Here is a 22,752-nt window from a genome sequence, read left to right as displayed (position 1 = left end):
TTGGCTGTGGCCGAAACAGACATACATGGAATCAAAAATAGAAAGCAAACATAAGAACAGTATTAGCTGCATCGGTAACAGTATATAAAGATTGATAACAGAAACCAACATGATATAGCAATCTATACTACAGTACATTGATATTCATATCTAAATAGGTCTTATTTAGGTTCCTAGTAGCCTATAGTATTTGCCTCTTATTTTCTTCATAAAATGGTGGAAAATATGATATGACAGTTGAAAAATAAAAGTATCTTACTGGAATACAGCAGATACAGCCAGCAAATTAGTAGCAAGTTGAATAATGGGACAGTATTACTACCACACTACTAGTCAAATCATTTACTAGGTTACTGTTTCAATCAATGTAACACAAACTGTATCTATTGAGAAGGGGTGTTTTACATCATCACTTCTCTGTCTGACTGAAAGTAAGCTAAAGTCTAGATCAAAACCTGAATTATGTTTATTTATCCACCCAGCCATGCAGATATTAACTCACTGTCGTCTTGGGGGCTATGTTTTGTGTATTTTTTCTTATCTGTTGATTTTTGTTGTGTGTGTAATATGAGGTATGGTTTCTTGCATTAAATATTGCAATTAAACTTGATCGTAACGTTAACTATAAAAGTTAAATAAAATAAAACTGTTAGTAAACTGCTTAAATCCACTAGAGAGCCTGTGTAATAGAATGTGTAAAAGTAAGTTGGCCTGACGTTTCGGTCCTAGCAGGATCTTCTTCAGAGGCTAAATGACAAGTAACAGTAACAGAACAGTTACTTGTCATTTACCCTCTGAAGAAGATCCTGCTAGGATCGAAACGTCAGGCCAACTTACTTTTACACAAACTATAAAAGTTATAAAAGCTACATTTTCGTATCCTGTGACAGTATTATCTTCACCAACACTGGTGCTGTACTTGGTGCCAGACTTGGTACAGTGCCATAGTGGAACCTATCATGACGCAGTCTACTAAAAAGGAGCAGAATATGAACGCAATCTACTTGAATATCTTAAATGAGTTAAAATACCACATTTTCTTAATACAACAATCTTTCTTTGGTACATATTGGAAACAAATATCAGGCTAGCAGATGTAAGTAAGCAAACATCATCACAAGAGTTACTTGATAGTGATAATCTTAACATTGCTGGCAATTTAAATATTATCTTTTGGAGTCACTTTGGACCAGACTTAAGACTTCTTCAGTACACTTTGAAAAATAACAGTTCACAATTTAATGCGACCTAGGCTTTTACTCGAAGGCAAAATAATATTATTTTTAGGCTTAAAGTTCAGCTTCATTTTCTTTTAAGTGTCTTCTTAGGAGACTTACACTGCAAACATGCTTGAATGTCACAAGCTTGCCTTTGACAAGGATCACGTTTTGGCATCGCTCATGAAAGTTTTACACAGCATCAGAGTGTCAACAACATAGCAACCCTACAAACAGTGGCGAGACCTAACGTATCCTACACGTTAGGCTGTAGCTACTTAGTTAGCATCTCCTTAAATAGTCTGACTCGTTCAAGCTCTCACTCAGTCAAAATCCCGGTAGAGATATTAATAAAGGTGCGATCGATAAATTAATGGCTAAATATCTTCTTTCGATAAGGTTGACTAGCTTGATGACTTCTGAAAATTAAGTTTGGTTGGAGCTCAGATCGGTACCTAACACGAGCACAGAGCTATAGAGGTACACCGAAACGGGAAAATCCCGTTACCAGTTCATAGTGACCAGAAGAATTCTGGTAATTAATATAGGTTATAAAAATAGATACAAGGGTTTTCAATGTAATAAAATAATAAAATATCATTGTTGAATGTACTTTTTAAAATAGATTTATATTATTTACGATCACTATTGGCCAAATTGGAAGTATGAACAAATGTAACTATGTAGCTTTATCTGAAAGGTTATAGGTCACTTATCTGTTCTGCCTAGCAACCCCTTAGTAACGTTACCAGACAGTACAAGCAAACGATAATTGACGACTGTAGCAACTGAAAGTGCTAATAGTAATAGTCTTATACATGCATGAATGTTCGCCTGCGACCAGCAGAAATCCTAACGTTTTGTCTCATATTTCAAGTTTCAATTTTCGAATAAATATGTCTCTGCCATTTTTACCAGGAAATTCGTTCAATGATAAGGTATGGATTTCATTTCTTTCATTTCGTTATAGCCTAGCATAAATTCGCTGAGACTAGTAGGACTAACGTTGTACCTGGCATAGCCTAGCCAGTAGAATAGTAAAGGCTTCATAATCGACGCTATAGCTATAGGCCTACTACTACAGAATAACTAACGTAAGGCACAAATTAGCGAACCGCCAGTTTCATTTATGGTCTTAATCTCAGTGAATCAGGCAGGATGAGATATACCACTATATGATTTCTTTGATGGTTTCACCAGATTCTGCCAGACATAGAAAAAATATACTTCTAAAAGTTGCAAAGTCTCAGACTGCTTGAACTTGAAGCAAGGACATTTTGTGCACACATGTGCTAAAGTTGAGTGTATGCATATAATTCCGCTTGATGGATGAAATACTGTAAGCCATGACTGAAGTGTGTTAAATACTAAATTAATGTTTCTTAGCTTTGGGATTGAAAAAGTTATTACAATTTTAATTTTAAAACAGCAACTGCAGTGTCTATCTGTGCAGCTACATAAGTATTTATAACACAGTTTGCAAATTTTTGGGGAATATGCAAAGTTACCGTACACTATCATACAAACTGCAAATACTGCTGACCAGTGCCAGTGGAGGTCAAATGCCTATAACACTTCACAAAATTTAATGTAAGAGTAAACCAAGAAACTGTTACACCATAAAATGTGTTTAAAATGGTGTAGGCCACAAAACTGATCTCTGTTGACTAATTTCTCCTAACTATGAAAAGAAAAATCAATAACATAAAAGATTGTTTCTTCATGATCTTTGAATCATCAAATCCCTAACAGTTTATACTGTCACTAGGCCTACACAAAAGTTAATAATGGGCTTTATATGATGTAAAATACCATTATAAGCTAAAAACCATTACATGCTAGGCCGTCATTAAAAGATTTTTAGACAGAAATGACACTAGGCCTATATTCTTATCCTACTGTAAGGAAAATATATGATTTGCCTGTGAAGGTTTAGGCTAATGCAACTTTTTCACATATCTTGTCAATTCAATTCTCCCAACAGCTTGGAAAAGAGAAGTTTCATAAATCGCATCATTTTGGTAATTGCAATGATGTGTCCATGCTTGTTGGAGAACATAAACCAGGAATCGGGGGCTCCCAGTTACTTGGTCAAAAGCCAAAGCCAAACCGCAGTAATATTCCACAAGGACAAGGAAATGCAGCACCTGCTTGGGTTGCATTTGATAGACAGGTAAGAAATTTTGTGATAAATCTGTTCCTTTGTTTTGATTTGCGAAAATAGTGAGCAGGTTTTCTTGACATATCCAGAACATTTGCTGTAATAATTAAGTTTTAAATGTGATAAATAACATTTTTTCATCTCAAGTTATTTTTCACCATAAGTAATCATATTTCAAAAAATATTTCTGTCGTTAGCAGAAAGTCTTACATTGCAAATGAATGCGCCTTTAAACCACAGCCCCATTAAACATAGTAATGTTTTGCTTCTTTTTTGTCTGTTGTTTTAATGAATGATAATCTAATTCAAGAAAGCTATTGATATATTTCATCCCTTTGATTTGAGTAGGTTTTGAGGTTTGATGCCTACTTTCAAGAAGGAGTACATGAGAAGCCTGAAGAGCAATACAGAATTAGAAAATGCAAGATTTATTTCTACCTCGAGGATGACTCCATCCAAGTTAATGAGCCTCAAGTTAACAACAGTGGGATTCCACAAGGTAATTACATTCAATATGAAATTTATGCACAAACTGAGAAATAAGTAATCATTTTGTAGACGGCATTCCATTCTTCCACAAAAACAAGGGCAAAAATGGAGAACAAATATGAAATCACCTAGTGATCAGCAAGGAACCTCAAGAGTAGCTCAAGTATTTGTGGATGCATTGGGAACTTGAAGAGAATGATAATTATGTTTCAGACAACCTGCTACTGTTTATCTCTTTGGGGTGCTTGAGATTGTGGTGGCCAATTGGCTAAGAGCGTGGTGTCCAATTGGCTAAGGCGTTGGACTTGTGATCCAAGGATTGCTGGTTCGATTCCTGCCTAGTTCATTACGTTGTGTCCTTGGGCAAGATGCTTTATCTCACTTGCCTCTCTCCGCCCAGGGGTTAAATGGGTACCTGTGAGGTAACTTGTCATTGGGCGCAGTATATAACTGCTGCCGCCTGGAGGGATTGTCTCTGGGACAGGTTATCATTGAGCAGGGGTAATATAACTTGTAAGCGCTGTGATATGGTTTACCATGAATAGCATAGCTAAATGCCTAATATTATTATGATTATTATTATTGTAAACCTTTAGTAAGTGTTTAAAACTTTGTACTACGACAGGCACTCTGATCAAGCGTCACCGCATTCCCCTCCCACCTCCAAATGATGCCCACTGTTACACAGTAGAACATTTTAACGTGGGCAGTGAGATGACACTCTATGGCAGGACCTTCAAGATCACTGGCTGCGACCAGTTCACCTATAACTTCCTGAGAAAGTTGGGCATGAGAGTGAACCCCCCTGAAGATACACCTGGAGACCCACATCAGAACTACAGGGAAAAGGTTTGTGTAAATTATACATGTACATTATTAAATAAGGGATGGTGACTCAATATCGTCATAGTCATGTTTTGGTTTACTTTCTTTCATAAAGTGTGATTACTTGGAAGATTTATAGTTTACGAAAGTAGTCTTAAGCCTCTGCAGATGATCTGCTTAATAGCAAAAACCCTACAATTTATGAAAGATATAGTAAACAATGTATTATCATTATCAAAAATCCCTGTGTGTGTGTGAGTTGTGGGAGTATTCTGCAATATTCTACAAAGTAATAATATCAGGATTAAGCCTTCTCATGGTAATAAAGGGTTTGCATAGAATTGTGTAAATTTATTTACCAAAGCAAAAAAATTTGCAAAAATTGAAACATGAGTTGTAAATATCTTTGAGAGTCATATAAAGTTCACTGGTTCTGTAAATTTTTAATTTCCCACAGATGGCCGAATCCCAGCAGCCTCTACGCCCTTACGAGAAAGTAGACACCTTGAAACAGTTTCTGGACCATGATCGTCACGTTCTTAGATTCTACTGCTTCTGGAACGATACAGAGAAGATGTTTGGAGACGTTCGAGAGATGATCCTCCACTACTTCTTGGCAGATGACACCATCGAGATCAAGGAATACATTCATCCAAACTCCGGTAGAGATGCCGCTCCCATGTTCCTGAGAAGAGCCCGACTACCAAAGACTTCGCCTGAGCCTCTCAAACAACCAGGAGAAATTACAGGCCGTACTGTACTGAATGTATTTGGTCCGATGGGACATGGTGGACGCTACATTTTGGACAGCCTTAAGGTATTATCCAGATGTCGTAATGTCCAATGATGTTGCTAAGAGCTGCAGATTATGTTATTAATGCAGAGACATTTGTTGCTATGTGTTTTGTTGACTATAATGGTTACTTGCAGGGAAGAATTTTGTGTAGCCGTTTTGAAAGCTCTAAATGTTTTCTCTTATGAACTGCTAGGGTGTCTTTGCACTTGTATAGCAAGTTCACCATTTTTTTATAGTATTATACAATAGGACACTGGATCAACTTCCTCGCTTGAATTGTACAACAAGAAAGTTTCATCCACAGTAAAATGACTTTACTTTTCCAGAAAGTTTTGCTTTTTTTTTAATGGTTTTGAGTAACACAAACTCCAATAGTTGTTCATCTTGATTTTGTTCTTCTGTCAATTTAGACCGGCGCTGCTATAACTGAAAGTTATACCGACCAGGATCTCATGGTTGGTGTCACTATTAACGTCTGGGGAAGAAAACTTATCCTCGCTGATTGTGATGACTTCACCAAGAAATACTACAGTACCAAATATGGTGTTTGTAAGTCAACATACGATATTAAAAAAGTCCTTAAGAAACTCAGTCTTTTAACTTTAATAACCTACTGTTTTAAACATTATCATTATCAGCAATTCATTTGAATGCTATTTAATTCTTTTCCTTTAAGATTTAGCTCATTAATCAACAAGGCTAACTATAATTTAAATATGCGAATATTGTGGCAATAGCTTGTGAAGCATCGTTTTAACTAAGTGACTGAAGCAAAGGAGGTTGAACCTAGTTTGCTTGAATTGATTGTTTCTATGATGTTACTAAATGTAGTTTTCAAATTTTTCAGTTAAATGCCAGTAGTAATTACTGACTGTGATTAACATTTTGTTTGTGGTGTGAAACTAGTTGTCTAAAATATAAGTTGATGAGCAGTGCAGTGATTTGTGCGTTCAAAGGTCATTAGTATTGCACCCAAATAGGCTAGATGTCAGGACAATAGTCACCCATGCTCAAATTTCAACAAACATTTTACAGCTAATCTAAAGCTAGTTATCTACATTGAGACCTTATATTGTCTACTTTAAACACTACTCGATCTCTGGGAATTATTTTGGGGGCTCAAAGCATCCAGAAAGCTACTTTTGAAAATCTTGAAAGTTTAAGTTTAATAGCCTCATTATAAAGGCAATCACAAAAAGCTGTGATTATTATCAGATAATGATCATTGGTTGGAATAAGCGGCTCACCCTAACTTCTCCTCTCACCCTCCCATGTTATCAGTGCCCACTGATCCACTGAAAATCATCTGTCTGGTAGAAATATTCATACTCTGTGTAAAACAGCTTGCATAATTGTGATCCATGTAAAGTATACATGAGAAAAGGATTTTTGGAATGGGTAAACCATTGGTAGACGGTGTAAATCAATACTATGAGTTGGTATATAAAGTTATACTTGGTATCGCTTTTCACAGCGGACTTCAAAGCTGTACCGTACAAGGCTGACCCACCCAGGACAGGGAAACTTGAGTGGCCGCCGTACACTGGATTCGGTTCAGAGGAAGACTCCCTGTGCTCATGTATGGGACTTCTCCCTAAGCCACCTAGGAGGGATTTCATCAAATTTATGGAAAAAGACAGGTCAGTATAGATTTGTTAAAAAAAAAACATTATCAACAGGGGTTATTGAAGGTTTTATCAGAAACTCTAAATGCATTTTCTTTTCTTTTTTTTCTTGATGTTTTGTTTATTTCTGTCATTAATGAAAATATGATATATTTTTTTTTTCTCATGATATTGCTGTCTAGGCACGGTCTTGAGAGTAACGTCCTCAGGTTCAAGGCTCGTCTTGACACGACTAAGCCCATCGACATGGACAGACGATTTATCATTTCATACTTCCTCTCTGATGACACGATTGCTGTGTTTGAGCCTCCCGTTCGTAACTCAGGTATGTGAGGTTAAAGCAGGCGCTTACTCTTGTAGAGTAATATCCATCTTCAAGCAGATAACTATTAAAAACTTGAAATGTCTTGTTAATATTTTCGTGCATTTCTGCCCCGACAGATTCGTAAAAAAGAAAGTTAACTTTCAAACTAAAATCAAACACTCAGAATAGGAACATTTTGTTTTAGCTCACTTTTAGATATATGTATAGGGCTGAAGGCAGAATTGTTTTGACGTGAGCTGAAGTTTAAAGGAGACACAAACCCTACCATCAGAATTGATGATCTTTGTGATAGAGATGACTGTGATGAACAACATTACCAAGACAGTTCAGAGCAATCTTATACCATTAGCAGAAATCACAGCTTTAATTTATTCCTTCACACACTAGGCTGAAGACTTGATCAAGTCTAAATATGACATCATCAAGCCACATACACTTCATTTATTGTATGTTTTTACTTGTATTGCAATGTTTACTTTCTGTAATGTAATGCTGAATATATAAAAAAATGTAATTCCTGACATAACCTAATGTCGGCAATGGTTTCAGTATCAACATCTTTATATTTTGCTTGGAAATATGAAAGTAAAACAATGAGAAAGTAAAAGGCTTTGGACACTAGTGGCAGCTATGACATCACTGATCTACAAATGATAGCTTCCAGACACAAACTTTAAAACTAGGAGATCTCCCAATATATTCATAGTTAATCATTAAGTCATTACTGCTGTGATGGCTAGAATGTTTTATGGTTAGTATTATTCATTATATATATTTGAGATGGTCAGAAAGTTAAGTATTAAATTTAAATGATTGACAGTTTGTTAGAATATGCTTAAGTGTTGTATGTATGCTTGGGTATGGGATGGGGTGGGGCAGGGTAAAGACCAGGCACATACCTGTTTTAATGCATTGCTTAACCACATAGATTTGTTGATCCATACCCTTTGAAGTTAGACCAAACAATGAACCCTTTGAATGTTGACTTTTGTTGTCAATAGTTAAAGTCCTTATAGTTTTGTCTCAACTGACATTTAAACCATTAGACTGTGATTGTATCTTTTCATGGAAAACTTGACCAAACATGTAGCTCGGGCCATGATTTGTAGCAGATCTATATGAAATTTGATTTTTACTGGTTTTATCTTGCTTGTCTAATGTCTACAGGCATCATTGGTGGAAAGTTCTTAGAGCGAGAGAGAATCCAGAAACCAGACCAACCTCGCTTTGGCACAGAACTCTCGGAATATTTCACTGCCAGGGACCTGTACGTCGGAAGTAGATTGAACTTCCATGGCCACTACTTCATTCTGATTGATGCTGATGAATATGCATTCCTCTATATGGAGAAACAAGCTCATGGAGTAAGAGTTGTGAAATTAGATATTCACATCCGATATACTGCTGAATACCGGATTGGAAAATCCTCAAATCCAGTCGGAATTCCACCCAGAATTGAAACCCTGTGCACCCCTAGTTGGGGCTATGGAGACAGAAACACAACTACCCCTCCAAATTTTTTTAATGCAAAAATTAATAAAAAAGTTAATGACAAGTATATATCCACTTCGACAGGCGCTGAGCGGGTTGTTGCCAAGAAACCCTTACCGCCCTCCTCTCCCACCTTCCAATCCCTGGAAATCCCACAGAGGATGAAAAAATGATAACAACTAATAATCCAATATGAAAGATGCTGACCAGGTTCAGTTTTTAAAAACACCCTATGTTCCCCATCCTCCCATTACCTCTACAGGAATAGAACTTGGCTCTTATTTTATATCTTATGGAACATATTACTTTACAAATGAATATGCATTCATGTGATTTTCTGGAAATTCGATGTCTGTAATATTTAAAGAATATTTCAGTGGCAGTTGTGCTCTTGTCCCGAAAATTAATTTGGATGTTATTTCATGCTTCTCTTTATAGTTTCCGATGGCCAACATCGATGAAATTACAAGAAAGCTTGCAGCTATAGCAGTACAGCAGAAAGATGTGATTAAAGAATTCTTTAGGAGGAATGATCCCCAGTCTACCGGCTTGATAGATTATGATCAGTTCAGGTATATATGTATATATTATATTAAACTTAAAAAACTATAAATATTTAACAAGTAACGTACTAGTGGTGGTTTCCTCAATTATGATCAATTTTACTCAAAATTTACAGATATTTGTACACGGAAATAGTACACAATGTGATGTAAACGTTTTAATATGAAAAAATGATTTTATGCCATGAAAGTGAAACTTGTGTATATTGTAAAGGGACCAATTCTTTTTTTTTGTGCAGTCTTGCTCAACTTTTGCATAACCATATTATTAGCAAATGTAATTATTATGTTTGTGTGAGAATGTTTAGACATATTTGGGGAGAGATTGGGATTTACACCATGGATCTCTGGATCTGAATTTAATGGTGGATCTGATGGATCTGAATTTAACTCTGATTTCATGATTCATGTGGGTCAAATCTGCTCATGAAGTCTCCTATTTTCTTGGCCAATTATTCCTTCCCCTTATTGGCAGGGGGAGGGGAGGGGGATAGGAGGGGGGTTAAGTGTCCTCAGTTTCCTTTTTATGATCAATACCAGGAAGAAACCATGTGTCTACAAGATGAAATCTTTCAAGGTGTGCATGTAACCTTTTGACACTGCTATTTATTATTCAACAAGTAACAGCTTAAAGATCAGGGCAGTATCCTATGCACAGTGGTATGGAAGGTATATTTCATGTCAGAATTTTGACTGGTTGAACTCTTTTTATTTTTTGTATTTTTATATTACCATGTCCCTGATCAACAACTGTAGGATACTGTCTAGCTGAGTCGTGTTTTTATTTCTCTTCAACTCCTCAATCTGGTTTCATTCCCCCTTTCCCAGGAACCTACTGTTCCAGCTTGGTGGAAGCGGGTTGTCTGAACATGAAATCATGACCCTGGCAAGGTATTACAGTAACACGCAGGATGACAAGCTGGATCTACAGACGTTAGTCACCATCACACAAGATCATCTGAAGAAATCAAACTTTGAAAACTTCACCAATTTGGCCGATGGTCTGGCTCATCGTGATACAGATAACTCTGGCTTCTTAGACGTGGAGCACGTCCGCAGCACTTGCAATGCCTTTAGAGTACCTCTGCCCTCAGACTTACTCAGAGCCCTGTTAGACAAGTGAGTAATAGGTACCACGAAATGCTGCTGTTTATGGGAAATTAAAAACGAGTTTCAGAAAGGTTTGACAAAGCATTGCCAGGCATATTTAGACTAAACCTTCTGAATCGTTTGATTGCCCTATGCAAACTATAGTTTTGTAACGTTTGTTGGAATATGCTAAACTGGCAGTGTCTGTTGTAGTATGCATGAAATCCTGGATTCTTGTATGTATCTGTCATTGACTACCAGGAGTATGAACTTAAATCTGCTCTGTGCATAGAATTTGAATGAAGTTTTGTGGTGCCACATTCAACTTTTATAGGAAAGTTTGAGCTATCTGAAAATATAACCTGTTACTGTAATCTGCAAAGAGATTGCACTCTTTAAATAATGTTCATAGCCTCATAAAGGGTGTGAAGACTCGCGCAAAAAGTAACGTCTAATGCCGGTAATCTGACCTAGTTTCGAATGAGGTGTAACAGAAGTATTAGACACCACCATCGATCCCAGAAAATACACACACAGCTTGCTACCAACGGTAATTAGACACTAGTGTACAGTCAGTACATACAGCTGCGGTCAATTCCCACAGCACAGTGTAGAAACGATACAGCGATGGACATCTCAGGTCCAGCTAAAGATAGCAAGGTATCAAGTTTCATTACTGTGCTGTCTGCATTTTGAAGTGACACGAACAAAACGTCACTTGCAAGCAACAGAAAGTTAACTTTGCCAGATGGCCGCACACGGTTTGGGCGAGTCTTCTATGCCTTTAAGTTAACTTGCAGCTATTGTTGAGTTCTTCAAACTATGGCTAGACCCTATTAGATGTCCCCCAGGGGAAATGTAGATGCAGCACAAGGTAGTGCCTTGGGAGAGAGACTGTTTGAATTGTGCACACTTGTGTATTATGTGTGTGGCTATGATAAGTTGCCAGTGACCATGCAGGGGTTAACTGTTGTATAGTCCTGTGAGAAGGTCTGGTATTGTCGTGATACAAGATTCTTCAACGTGAAGCAAGTATCACTTTATTAAGCCTAATCTTCAAAAGGGTTGCAAACAAAAGCAAAACTATACTTTGTTATATTAAATATTTGTTGACCATTAAATGTTCTGTATTGGGGCTAAATGATTGTAAGTTTTGTAAATGGAGGCATCTAACTTATCATAGCCATGCAGAACTCTCACTCAGTTATGTTGAAGGGTATCCAGTTATATGGAACTGTCACACTGTAACACAAAGTTCCCATCCAATAGTAAGTTCAGCTGTAAGTTAAAGCTTTAATGTATCTGATAATTATTTTGAACCATTCTTTTTCATACTCTGTGCCATTATCTATCTATTTGCAGAATGGAGAAGAATGAAGAAGGATGCATAAATTACAACCAGTTTGTTGCCTTCCTTAATTGGAGAGACCATCCCACAAACCAATCCGTCCAGGCACCAATCAAATTTGACAGAGATTGGACAAACCGGCAAGATTCTGCCAACGTGACATCCATCAATTACACGTCCCTCCTACAAGCCGTCCTTAGCAGGAATTAATGCAACAAACTAATACCAAGGAGAACTTTTCAGAATACAAAAATTTTTGGAAGCAAACTTGACAATAATAAAGTATGAACATTTGGCATATTTGAGCTATTTCACAATATTCAAACAAATAAGATAAACTCTGAAAACAAAACTGTAAATATATAAGTGTAAAAGTTCATATGTTTCTTTCATCATGGAGTTTGAATGACTGTTTACTAGTATACCCTGGCACACAATTTTACCAATTAAAAATATTCAACATTTTAAAGACTTTATTTACTTGAAGTTTGCTTTTCAAAGTAACAATATGTAAGGAAGTATTCTGCAAGTGATATAACTGAAAGTTCCTTTTTGGCATAAACTTGTCATGTTACAGTAGGATCAATAGCTGATTGTCGTAGAAAAATTTGAATCTGAACATTGTCGCACCAATGAAACTCTCTGGGGTTTTATCAGAGAGTGCCGTCATGGTGGTCCTGATGTTGCTTGATCTGTACTTTTTACAGATTTCTGAATAAATATAACACGATTGTGTGAAGTCCTCAGAAGCATGCAAATATGCCGGATGAGCTTGCATACAGACACACTGAAAGATTGACAAACACACTGAGTGATTGACTAGTTAAGGTTCAATCAGTACAGTAAGGCTGAACAAAATCAGTGATTTTACTCTATATACTGCTTGAGACAATCAATCACTTTGACTTGAAACTTCAAAAATATGTCTCAAAAAGATGTCTTCTTGTAATATTTATGAATGGAATTGTATATACTATTAGTGATTACCTCACTGTATCGTTATGATATGCAGTCAGAGAATACTGCTTGTCTAGCTTTGCGGACCTAGATCGGAGAAAACAGCTTGTCTAACTTTGCGGACCTAGATATGACAGTACCCTGTCTGAATGTTTTGGGTGTGGCTGGACAGCTCTATTGTATTTTGAACCACAATGTCACACAAATGGCTCTCTCTACCATGAGTCACCAATTACATTAATTCACATAGGTGGAGAGAACTCACATAGGTCTTCTTTAACACAGTGTATTAGAAACCAAACATATTCAAGGGAGGCAGCACTACTCTACTACAACTACTACTGTAAGCAAACTTTGATGTTATATCGAGATAATCTATTCTTCTTAACGATATATTCAGTTTAAAATGAGAAACCGATATTGGAAGAGCCACTCGTTATACAGTTCATTATGCATTTCTGAAGCTGTAGGGACCTCCTATTGACAGTCATAACAAAAAATCTAAACATACATGACCAATAACATCATTATGTAAAATCAAAATTATTTGCAAGCATTGATGAAATTTCCAGTTGTATCCAGTAAAATTTATTTATTTTTCCTTCAGTTTTGACTCTGCTAATATGAAAACTTTAGATCCTCATCCCAATATTAAGTACTGTTCCCGTTTTTTTTTGCAATTTATTTTATTTTACTTAATTTATTTTGCTAGAGCCTCCTCCATCCCGCCCCCCCCTCCAAATTTTTGAAGGTTGTTGAGGAATAGCTCAGTCTAGATTATTGATCTCTTTACTGGTCGATCATCACTCGAGAAACTTCAAAGGTTAAAGGAATAAAAGAAAACAGTCTCCTCCTTCAAGGTTATAAAAACATATGATATGAAACAAATTTCTCTTTTCATTCCTTCATTTTTTTTTTGCTATTAATGTACCTAAAAGATAATTAAAATAAAAGACAAATATTATTCTACCATTTGTCTTCAACCTTCACCTTGATGTACAGTTTCTTTTGCTAGTCAATAGATTGAGTTTGAAATATGTTATCAGTATGTTATGTTTCTTTAATCATTTCTTCTTCTTTTTTCTCCAAAAGTTTTCTTTTTCCCTATCGTTTAGCTCTCCGTTCATCAATTATTGCTGTTTTCCGTACATCCCTGTTTTGTTTCTTTCGCATGTTGGAATTGCAGCCTATTTATTCTTCAAACGTTTTCTGTGTCCCCTGGGTATCCATTGTGGTTCTGTAAGAGGTGAAATGGAAAATATAAGAAAGACAAATAAAAATAACCCTGAAATTCAATGAACCCTTTACTCCCAAATGGTAAATAATCCTCAAAAGAAACTCATTTGACTTTCCTTTCGTTAGCCTCGAGTCCGTCAGTTACTAAAATTCTGTCTACTGCATTTTAATGACCCTTCCAACATATTTGTGTGCTCAAAAAGAATCTCTTAAGTCTTCCTAGTGGCCTCTTTTTGTGCATATAAGATGATGGCACACAGATAGTTATCCGAAATTATTTTGAAGCTTCATTTTTGTGTTGGCTTGTGTCACTGTACTGACCAACCTGTGTAAAATCTACACATAGTTAAAGTTCGCAACCTACGAGTCCCGAACCTAATGTTTGTGACGCGAAGGACATTTCCATGGGTCATGAGATCGGTTCCAGTAGGCTGAAATGATGAACATAGCCAGGGGAAGGGGTAGTGGGGTGATGATCGATGGGTCCCTGCCTAATTGTGGTTGAGTGGTCTCAAAAGGTTGCAGACACCTGGTTGAAGGTACCCCTCAATCTAAACTAAGTGAATTTTGTTGTTACAACTACTTTACTCCTGCACTTGGTGAGGTATTCCCCTCCATCTTTTGGGTGGAAAAAATAAGATTTAAAAAGTCAATAATGTTACTGCCGGCATCAAATTTTAGTCTACTACAAAGCTTTCAAAATGTTAACCAAATTTCTTGCCATTCAAATTAGTCCTACACATGATCTAAATGTCTCAAAGAAAGGCCTTGAGGGTGACAGTAAAATGTTTACTGAAGTTTTAATGCATGAGTAAAGACCTTTCAAACATAGTTCAAGTTGGGGCAATACTGATGAAATTTAAGCCTTCGAGGAAGGTAAAATCTTATCACATGGGGTTTGAAAAGCTATTAGAAAGTAGATATTTCCCTTTTTCAGAACGAAAAAATTTTGATTACATCTTTTCTTTTATGACTCATTTTTTCCCCTTTTTAACCTCTTGTACAATTGAGAAGCATTTCGCTATCTCTGCTGATCTAATTTCCACTTCAAAGAATGATCAAGATAAAACCCCCAAAAAGGATCATTAAAATATATGCCAGCTTTGCGAAATTAAGCAACATTTTGTTTGCATAGATTTGAAATGTGATCCATAACACTTTTGACAAATTCATTTTAGGGTGCCAAATTCTGGATACCTGAACTGATCCTTATAATTCTCCGTCTAAAAGGTCTGGTGGCTGATAAATCTAAAGGCTGTCTACATTGATCGTGCAGTCATGGTGACTAACTATGTACGGCGTGTCTGTGATATCCCGAACCATACCAGGCGCGTAGTGAGAAATTTGCCAAGGGAGGGGCGGTCGCCCCCTTCGCCCCCCCCCCCCACCTTGGCTACGCGCATACACCATACCAAGTATGGGTAAAGAGTTCAAGCAGTTTAGAAGACTCAGAAATACCTTTGTAAAATATCTTTCAACGTTCTCTCATTTTCTTTTAAATCGTGAAGCAACTTTTCTGTGTTTTGTTTTTCTTCTTTGAAGATGGATCTAAGAGAGGGAAGGCAAAAAAGAAAATTAAAACAATATTATTGACTCGTAACTTTGGATGACCATGAAAAATAATGCCGGGTCAGGCCCCTCGAGTCTGTGAACCATCTTTTTTTTCTGGCCTCCCTTTAGTAGAGCCATGAGTTTGAACATAATAATATATATATATGTGTGTGTGTGTGTGTATACATACATATTCTATGTGTGTATACATACATATTCTATGTTCCACATATATAGATTATCAGTAGAATCAACACCTCACCTTTAACCATAACAATTTACCACCAAAACTGAGCATAATTTTCTACGTAGCAAGAATACAAAAATCTATTCCAGGAAATATAACACACAATTGTGACTTTACTGGAGGAATTTGGGAACAATAACTGATTTCATGTTTGCAAAATTGGGTCATAAACTGTTGCTCATTAAAAAATTGTAAACATTTTAGTCACAAAAAATGTAAATCTATAGAAAGATTGGATTCTTGATCATAGCTGGACTATGCTAGTTAATTTAAATGTGGGGCAACAATACAGGTTGTGAATGTATATGTGTGTTTATGTCTTGTTTCTTAAATAACACTGTACCAACGTAATATGTTAAAGGCATTGAAGACTCGCCCCAAACCGCGTGCCGCGCTCTGAAAATGTTTACTTTCTGTTGCATGCAAATGACGCATTCTTCTTGTCGAGGCTACACAATGCAGACAGTAATGAAACGTGATACCTTGTTATCTTTTATCTAGACCTGAGATGTCCATCGCTGCTATGTACACTATGTTGTGGGTATTGACGGTAGCTGTCATGATGTTTTGACTGTACATTAGTGTCTAATTACTAGTGGTAGCATGCTGTGTGTGTATTTTCTGGGATCGATGGTGGTGCCTAACACTTCTGTTACACCTCATTCAAAACTAGGTCAGCTTTTCTTTGCGCGAGTCTTCACACCCTTTAATGATCTAAACTTGTGTGATTCATGATTCTAGAATACTTACAGGATATTGTCTTTCTCCTCTGAGGTAAAAACGTCCCCTGATGTTGATAGCTTTTCTTTGTTAGCCAACTGAATTTCTAGATCGGATAATTTCTGTTTTAGGTTGCCCACTTCAACTCTTGCCGACAAAACTATCCAGGAAGAAAATCATATGTTAATGCAATATAAAAGTATGTCTAACTCTCCAAAAAAAAACAAAAAAACAAAAATTTTTAATTTTATTTTTACAGAACTGATGTAAAATAATAATATATATAATGTAACTTATTAAGTTTTGTCTACATGTAAAAATCTGCTATTACATCTTTAACAATATCTGTAACTTTACCATGGGATACTGCAGGTAACTATGTTCCCTACTACAGCTTTATGCATAGCCATAGGAGCCCAATTTGATTTGGGGGGGGCTGTAACGACTTGCCCGAAAAAATATTACCAAAATTGTTCGCGCCCTCTGCGTGCGTTTAACATGTCAATGTGCAAATCATATAGGCATGCGTCGATTATTACATCACATGCCAATAACAAATAATCATTTGCTGCCTTATTACCCTTCCATATTGGTTATAATTATTGGGAAAGTTGTTACAAGAATAATGATCATAATAATATCAGTTTAACCATTGAAAAACACAGAGCAAATTATTATCCTTTCAGTAGGTGCCCAAAAAATCCTCAGCATATTGCCCAAAGTTTCACAAAAACTTTTGGTTGGGGGAGCTGCATCCCCCCTCCCCCAGCCCCCCCTGCCTCATACGCCTATGGCTTTATGAGAACATTTTCACTGAGTTACCGACAAGATTAGGCTACCTAATCATCAATTTAATTGATTCATTATTTTTGTGTCAAAGATTCAGTTATTCCCAGGAGTGAGTATAGAACAGGGACAACTGACATGATCACACAAGGCCACAGAGATAGTTAACTAGCTGATAATCAGCAACCGGTTAATTAGCACTACTTCAGAAATAGGGAATAATTAGTCATGTGCCATTCTAATTACACCTGATTGTCATTGACCGTATCGACCTGGGACAGTCAAGGTCGACCTATGACCCCATGCAGGTGATATATCATGTTTAATATCCGTCTGTCGGATTTATATTAGTACTGTAGCACCGTGTGAAGGTTACCAGTATTATTTCCTAGAAACCAGTACAAAGTCTGTGACTAATTCATATGCACATCATGGGCCACTCTGAAACTATTAAAATTAAGTCAATGAACACATTACTGCATGAGTATACCGCAGTTAAGCCCCACTGGAATTTCATTGTGCTGACTTTTTTAATGTTAGTCATAGAAATTACTACATCAATCACATGAATGGCCTGTGAAGTAAGCCTACATTGGAGGTTAATTTAATAACCAAATGTTAACAACAAACATTACAATTACTTAGTACTTATTTGGGTTAAATAATGTAGTATGTGTGCTTGTTTTTGTCTCAAGGGATTTTAATGTGACTGTTGTGAGAGAGCAGATCCGATCATGAGGAATACTGAATATGATTGACTATACTCGGAAATCGGAACATACTGTAGTGTGTATTCAATTATGCATCTCACAAATAGCCCACTAATATAAAGAACATGACCACTTTATACCAGACATCTACAATTTCTGGTCCCCGGATTAAACTGTCCCTGGATTTCACGTACCGTCCGCGAACTATTCCCAAACTTGTAACCAATACCCAGAATAATGTAATATGGATAAAAAGCTTGTATCTGGAGGATGTCATACTTGTACATATGTTGGCATTTTACCATCATTCTTAAAAAAATATAAGCACTACCAAACACTGAGATGTCCTCAAATTACCACCCATCCCTTTAACACAGATAGAGTAGATATCTACTACCCCCTGATGTCAACATGGGGTGGAGGTGGGGGGATGTGTCAGGAACAACATCAGTGGCATGTTCCCAGGTCTCCTGAAGAAAATGTGGTCACCTTATATTTATTACATAGGTATGTGTGACGAGTGCAATTGGAAAGACTACACACAATTTATCTTAATTAATGCACTATCAACAGGTAGATATCTGCTTAACAAGAATACACATCTCCTTCTGATGAGTATGTGTTATTGCACGTTTTTTAGAGGCAGCATCTCAGCTTGCCTAACTCATACACTGCAGTTGTCTCAAGTCCCAATGATCCAGAGATGTTAATTGCTTCATACATCCATGGAATATAGAGAACTAAAATTTGTATGATATAATCTTGCTAGATCAGCAAATAAGTCTCAGAAGAATTTGATGGTTATCCAAAGAAAGAGAGGGGGAAAAAAAATCGAAATTGCTATGGAGACATGTATACTCAGATGATCAATTATAATATTCTATATTAAATATCTAAGTAGACATTTGAGAATCGAAATTAGCTGAGTGATACCAGTTTTTACTCCCAATCTCTCATTTTTCTTACCTTTAGCTTTAAACTCCTTGACTTTCTTTTCCAGCATAGATGTCTCCAATTGCAAAGATTCGTCCGTCTGTGAGTGAAATTAGATTCAGTGGTAAAAGTCTTCAAAATGAGTGAAGTCTTGGGTAAGATAAATATAGTTTGTGTACATTTCAAAAGTTGAAGGGGGGGGGCGGACAAAATTCCAATATTCTCTCCGACTGCTTCTGTTAGACGCATGAGTGTGGCTGTGCAATGTTTGAATGTGACTCCCATGTGGGGGAGGGGGTGGGGAGTCTAGGGGTGATCTGCATTCTGCAGCATATTTAGACTATAAATAAGGTCTATAATGAGTTCTAAATGCAATGATGTTCTAATACATTCCTTTTAAATTTTGACAAAAAATCCTACAGCTGAATGTATTCGCCTGATTGACAGTGGGGATGGGGTGCCTTTTTTGTCAAGTTCCACGAATATGTTCTTGTGTCCGTGAACTGCACTTTATATTGTGTCCAATTTCAAATGTTGTCAGTACATGTAATTTCACACTGGAAACACCTCATCATGGTGAAAGGCTTTATTAAGGCCTTATTAAGACCCAACTAATTAATTGATCAGTTGTTCACATTTTTTACTTACATAAAAATGCCTGGCATTTCGAAACTGATTGGTTAATTCCGACAGTTGTTCTTGAAACACCTCCCTGTAAGGAAATGTTCATAATTTGATTAATAGCAAAAAATAGGGAATTTTCAATTAGGGAAATTCATTATCACAATTATATGGCAATGATCTGTCAATTTCAAGAATTATATGTATGAATGACAGTATAATTTTACATTAAAACCCAATATACGTATTGCATAGGCTATATGTACATATCCCATGCAACATGTTCATAAATTGCTTCATTTTGGTTTCATTCAAGTTTTTCTGGAGGGGGGCAAGGGGGACAACTGCATACATAAATGAAACTAACAGAAAACTAGTCTACTTCAAATATCAATGTGTTATTAATAAAATTAAATAGGGTGAGTTTCATATTATTATTGCTGTCCACAAGCAACTTTCTATATTTTTATCTGTCTTAAATGAACAGAATATGGTCCATTTCTTTTTAAACTACCTTAAGTCAACTTCTTGACCTGCAATGATCCATCCATGACGTAGCCTCACTGACATACTCAATGTAAGTTACAATCGCCATGGTAACTATATACATTTTACACCATTTGATATAAACTTTAATAACAATTATATTTATATGTATAGCCTACCACATTATTAATTCAATTTACTGACTTGATAAATATGATTTTCTTAAGTTAATCACTAAAATGGCATTCATGGAATATTAACTGAGATAAATTCATACCTAGTTCAGAAATATAATCATGTTGATTATTTAACACACTTACAAGTCTCTCTGATGGCCATCTTTTTCACGTCCAATTACTTGCATAAGTTCATTAATTCTGTCCTGTTTTTCTTTGTTCACTGCCTGCTGACTGTTGAGAATGTTTCACAATTAATCATTTTAATTATTTTAATCTAAACTTCAAACTTCTTGTAACAAGGTAAAAAAAAAAAACATTTTCACGATTACACTGTAATCATTAAATACCTTTCATTTTAAAGTTGGATTTGTTCTTTCCTTAACTATCGCCGGATTTTGGAGATCGAGTTAATTTGGTCAAAGAAGTACAGACCTATAATAAATACGGTGTTGAATATGTATCTGCCTTCAGAGTTCTAAACCACAACACAAAATTTGTTTATTATGTAGTTAAATTGCAGAGCCTACCATTTAAGTACATCAAATTCATTATAATTTAAAAACATCAATAATTTATCAAAACCAGAGATTGGGATTTTAGTTCAAAGCATCTTTTTAGTACAACATAAAAGAGAAAATAATTGTCTCATTTCTGTCTTCTTTCTCTATCTATAATATATTTTTAGAATAACTTTTTTCGAAATACTTGAAAATTTTAACGACATAATCTGCTGAAATAACACTAAAAATACAAACCCATTTCTCACACACGAGTCAAAAAATCCAAATCAAGTATACTTCTGGTTTGTTTCCAATGAGACGATATAGTTAATTTTGCATCATTCAGTTTAAAACCATATCCATGTCATAATTCACTTCTAAGGATATTAATTTTTAGTTTACCTGTTTATTTGTGTCTGCGATTGGCTGACTTTGTACTGTGCAACCTTCACTGTCTCTTGCATCTTAGAGTGCTTTTCACCCAGTTGGTTGAACTTTTGAGATACTTAAACGAAAGAAATGTAATCGATCGATGAAGGTATGCTGAGACATATAAACACTTTTTTTTTGTAATGATACTCCTTGGATCAGTACAACAAAATGTATCTGAAATGCAATATGGTATGTATTATGCTGTATTGTTATAACTTAATTGTTGTAGGTTTATGAGTAGCTCAAATAGCAACAGGCAATTTGTTTCTCCTGACAACAGTGCTGTCAATTTGCAAACTACCAATGAGTGCAGACAGCCCATGACATTATTACCTCCTCATGACCCATGTATCACTGTGCAGTTTATTTCATTGATAATGTAATTGCAATGGAAAGTTGTCCAATAACAATTTGACATATAGATTAAACATTGGAGATTGGCTATTCTTACCATTTTCACATTTCTTCTCCAAGTTGATGCGTTTTTTCTGTGCATCATATAGCATTCGTTCATTTTGTTCTTTTTCTGCATGAAAAAAATGAAATGAAGACAGTAATTACCTAACAGCTGCACAAGTACACATATTTTATTGCACATTGCCTCTACACTAGACACTAGAGTTTATCTCTAAGTTGGCAAGGAAAATATGTTAGAGCTTATAAGTTATAAGCCTATTTAGATTCTTGGTCAAACATTTCATATACACATATTATGCAAAGGAACAAGCAGACTGTCTCAGGACACAAATCCCTACTACAAGGCGGCTGTTGGTAACATTTTATCATATTTGCATTAGGCCTTGCTACTTAGGGACTAGGCTGTACGTAGCTTTAATCACTACATATCTTGGCCTAAGTAACTGTAAGTACTTAGGTGAGCCAATAACACAGTTCAGCTAGGCTAGCCTATTCTAGGCCCATAGTGTGTCATTGTTACAATGTTAGGCAAGCAAGCCTGTCTTGATTGAAATACTGTCAGTCGTTCAACAAAAAACCATGGTGGCACACCTTTTTGAAGATCGACAATACTGCACTGAATCACGTCAACTTTGAACTCATCATCAGCCATTGTCTCCATGTTTCTTGTGTACTGTTCCTCTTCTAGGTACGTTTTCACTGTAAATTGAGTAGACAGGGCCGCCACTATGCCTGGAACTGGGAGGCTGCACAGCAGGTCAAGATGACTAGAATATGCACACATGAAACCGATGAAACAGGCTGACGTCACGTTAACAGTCCATGGGAAGTGAGCCCTCACATATTCGGTAGGTAAAACGTTGTGTCTCCAACGTACAAGGTATAGTCTAGGTAACATCGATGTATGAACTGTTTCTATATTTATATATTTATTTTAACATTAAAGGGTAAAATCGGTTAGCGTAAAGTTTGTAAAGACAATTACGCGAATAAAAAGAGGGAAACGATACGAGATGATGAAGGGCATTAGAACTAAATATATTTGAAT

At 36.2% G+C, this 22,752-nt stretch overlaps 2 protein-coding genes across 3 annotated transcripts; one reads left to right on the top strand and one right to left on the bottom strand.

Annotated features, from left to right (window-relative positions):
- The first annotated feature begins 1,963 nt into the window (after nucleotides 1-1,963).
- On the top strand, nucleotides 1,964-13,928 carry LOC139974875 (EF-hand domain-containing family member C2-like). Its single transcript, XM_071982371.1, has 12 exons — nucleotides 1,964-2,155; nucleotides 3,202-3,390; nucleotides 3,727-3,877; nucleotides 4,493-4,716; nucleotides 5,150-5,509; nucleotides 5,899-6,037; nucleotides 6,963-7,128; nucleotides 7,296-7,438; nucleotides 8,606-8,802; nucleotides 9,368-9,501; nucleotides 10,321-10,611; nucleotides 11,944-13,928. Exons 1-12 carry the CDS (start codon nucleotides 2,036-2,038, stop codon nucleotides 12,137-12,139), a joined length of 2,310 nt encoding a protein of 769 aa, XP_071838472.1. The 5' UTR covers nucleotides 1,964-2,035; the 3' UTR covers nucleotides 12,140-13,928.
- LOC139974876 (uncharacterized) lies at nucleotides 12,952-22,480 on the bottom strand. Of its 2 annotated transcripts, XM_071982372.1 has the most exons (9): nucleotides 22,296-22,477; nucleotides 21,739-21,813; nucleotides 21,258-21,360; nucleotides 20,497-20,586; nucleotides 19,718-19,781; nucleotides 19,103-19,169; nucleotides 16,671-16,800; nucleotides 15,581-15,670; nucleotides 12,952-14,123 (listed from the first exon to the last, which is right to left on the bottom strand). In XM_071982372.1, the coding sequence occupies exons 1-9, from the start codon at nucleotides 22,363-22,365 to the stop codon at nucleotides 14,078-14,080; spliced, it is 735 nt and encodes a 244-aa protein (XP_071838473.1). In that variant the 5' UTR covers nucleotides 22,366-22,477; the 3' UTR covers nucleotides 12,952-14,077. The 2 variants fall into 2 exon arrangements, with proteins under 2 accessions (XP_071838473.1, XP_071838474.1); XM_071982373.1 differs by lacking the exon at nucleotides 15,581-15,670 and having other exon boundaries at nucleotides 22,296-22,480.
- Nucleotides 22,481-22,752: the final 272 nt, after the last annotated feature.

This window comes from Apostichopus japonicus, chromosome 10 (assembly GCF_037975245.1).
Source record: "Apostichopus japonicus isolate 1M-3 chromosome 10, ASM3797524v1, whole genome shotgun sequence".
NCBI classification, from domain to species: domain Eukaryota; kingdom Metazoa; phylum Echinodermata; class Holothuroidea; order Aspidochirotida; family Stichopodidae; genus Apostichopus; species Apostichopus japonicus.
The sequence above is the reverse complement of the archived record's forward strand: the minus strand, read 5'-3'. Positions and strand labels throughout refer to the sequence as shown.

Bases quoted from the DNA above. Each gene is read 5' to 3' on its own strand.
- LOC139974875 (XM_071982371.1), top strand. From the start codon at position 2,036: ATGCATGAATGTTCGCCTGCGACCAGCAGAAATCCTAACGTTTTGTCT. The intron at 6,038-6,962 runs GTAAGTCAACAT...CGCTTTTCACAG, and splicing joins CAGTACCAAATATGGTGTTT to CGGACTTCAAAGCTGTACCG. The intron at 9,502-10,320 runs GTATATATGTAT...CCCCTTTCCCAG, and splicing joins ATAGATTATGATCAGTTCAG to GAACCTACTGTTCCAGCTTG.
- LOC139974876 (XM_071982372.1), bottom strand. From the start codon at position 22,365: ATGGAGACAATGGCTGATGATGAGTTCAAAGTTGACGTGATTCAGTGC. The intron at 21,814-22,295 runs GTGTGCCACCAT...TTTTTCATGCAG, and splicing joins TATTGTCGATCTTCAAAAAG to AAAAAGAACAAAATGAACGA. The intron at 19,782-20,496 runs GTAAGTGTGTTA...ATTTCCTTACAG, and splicing joins GATGGCCATCAGAGAGACTT to GGAGGTGTTTCAAGAACAAC.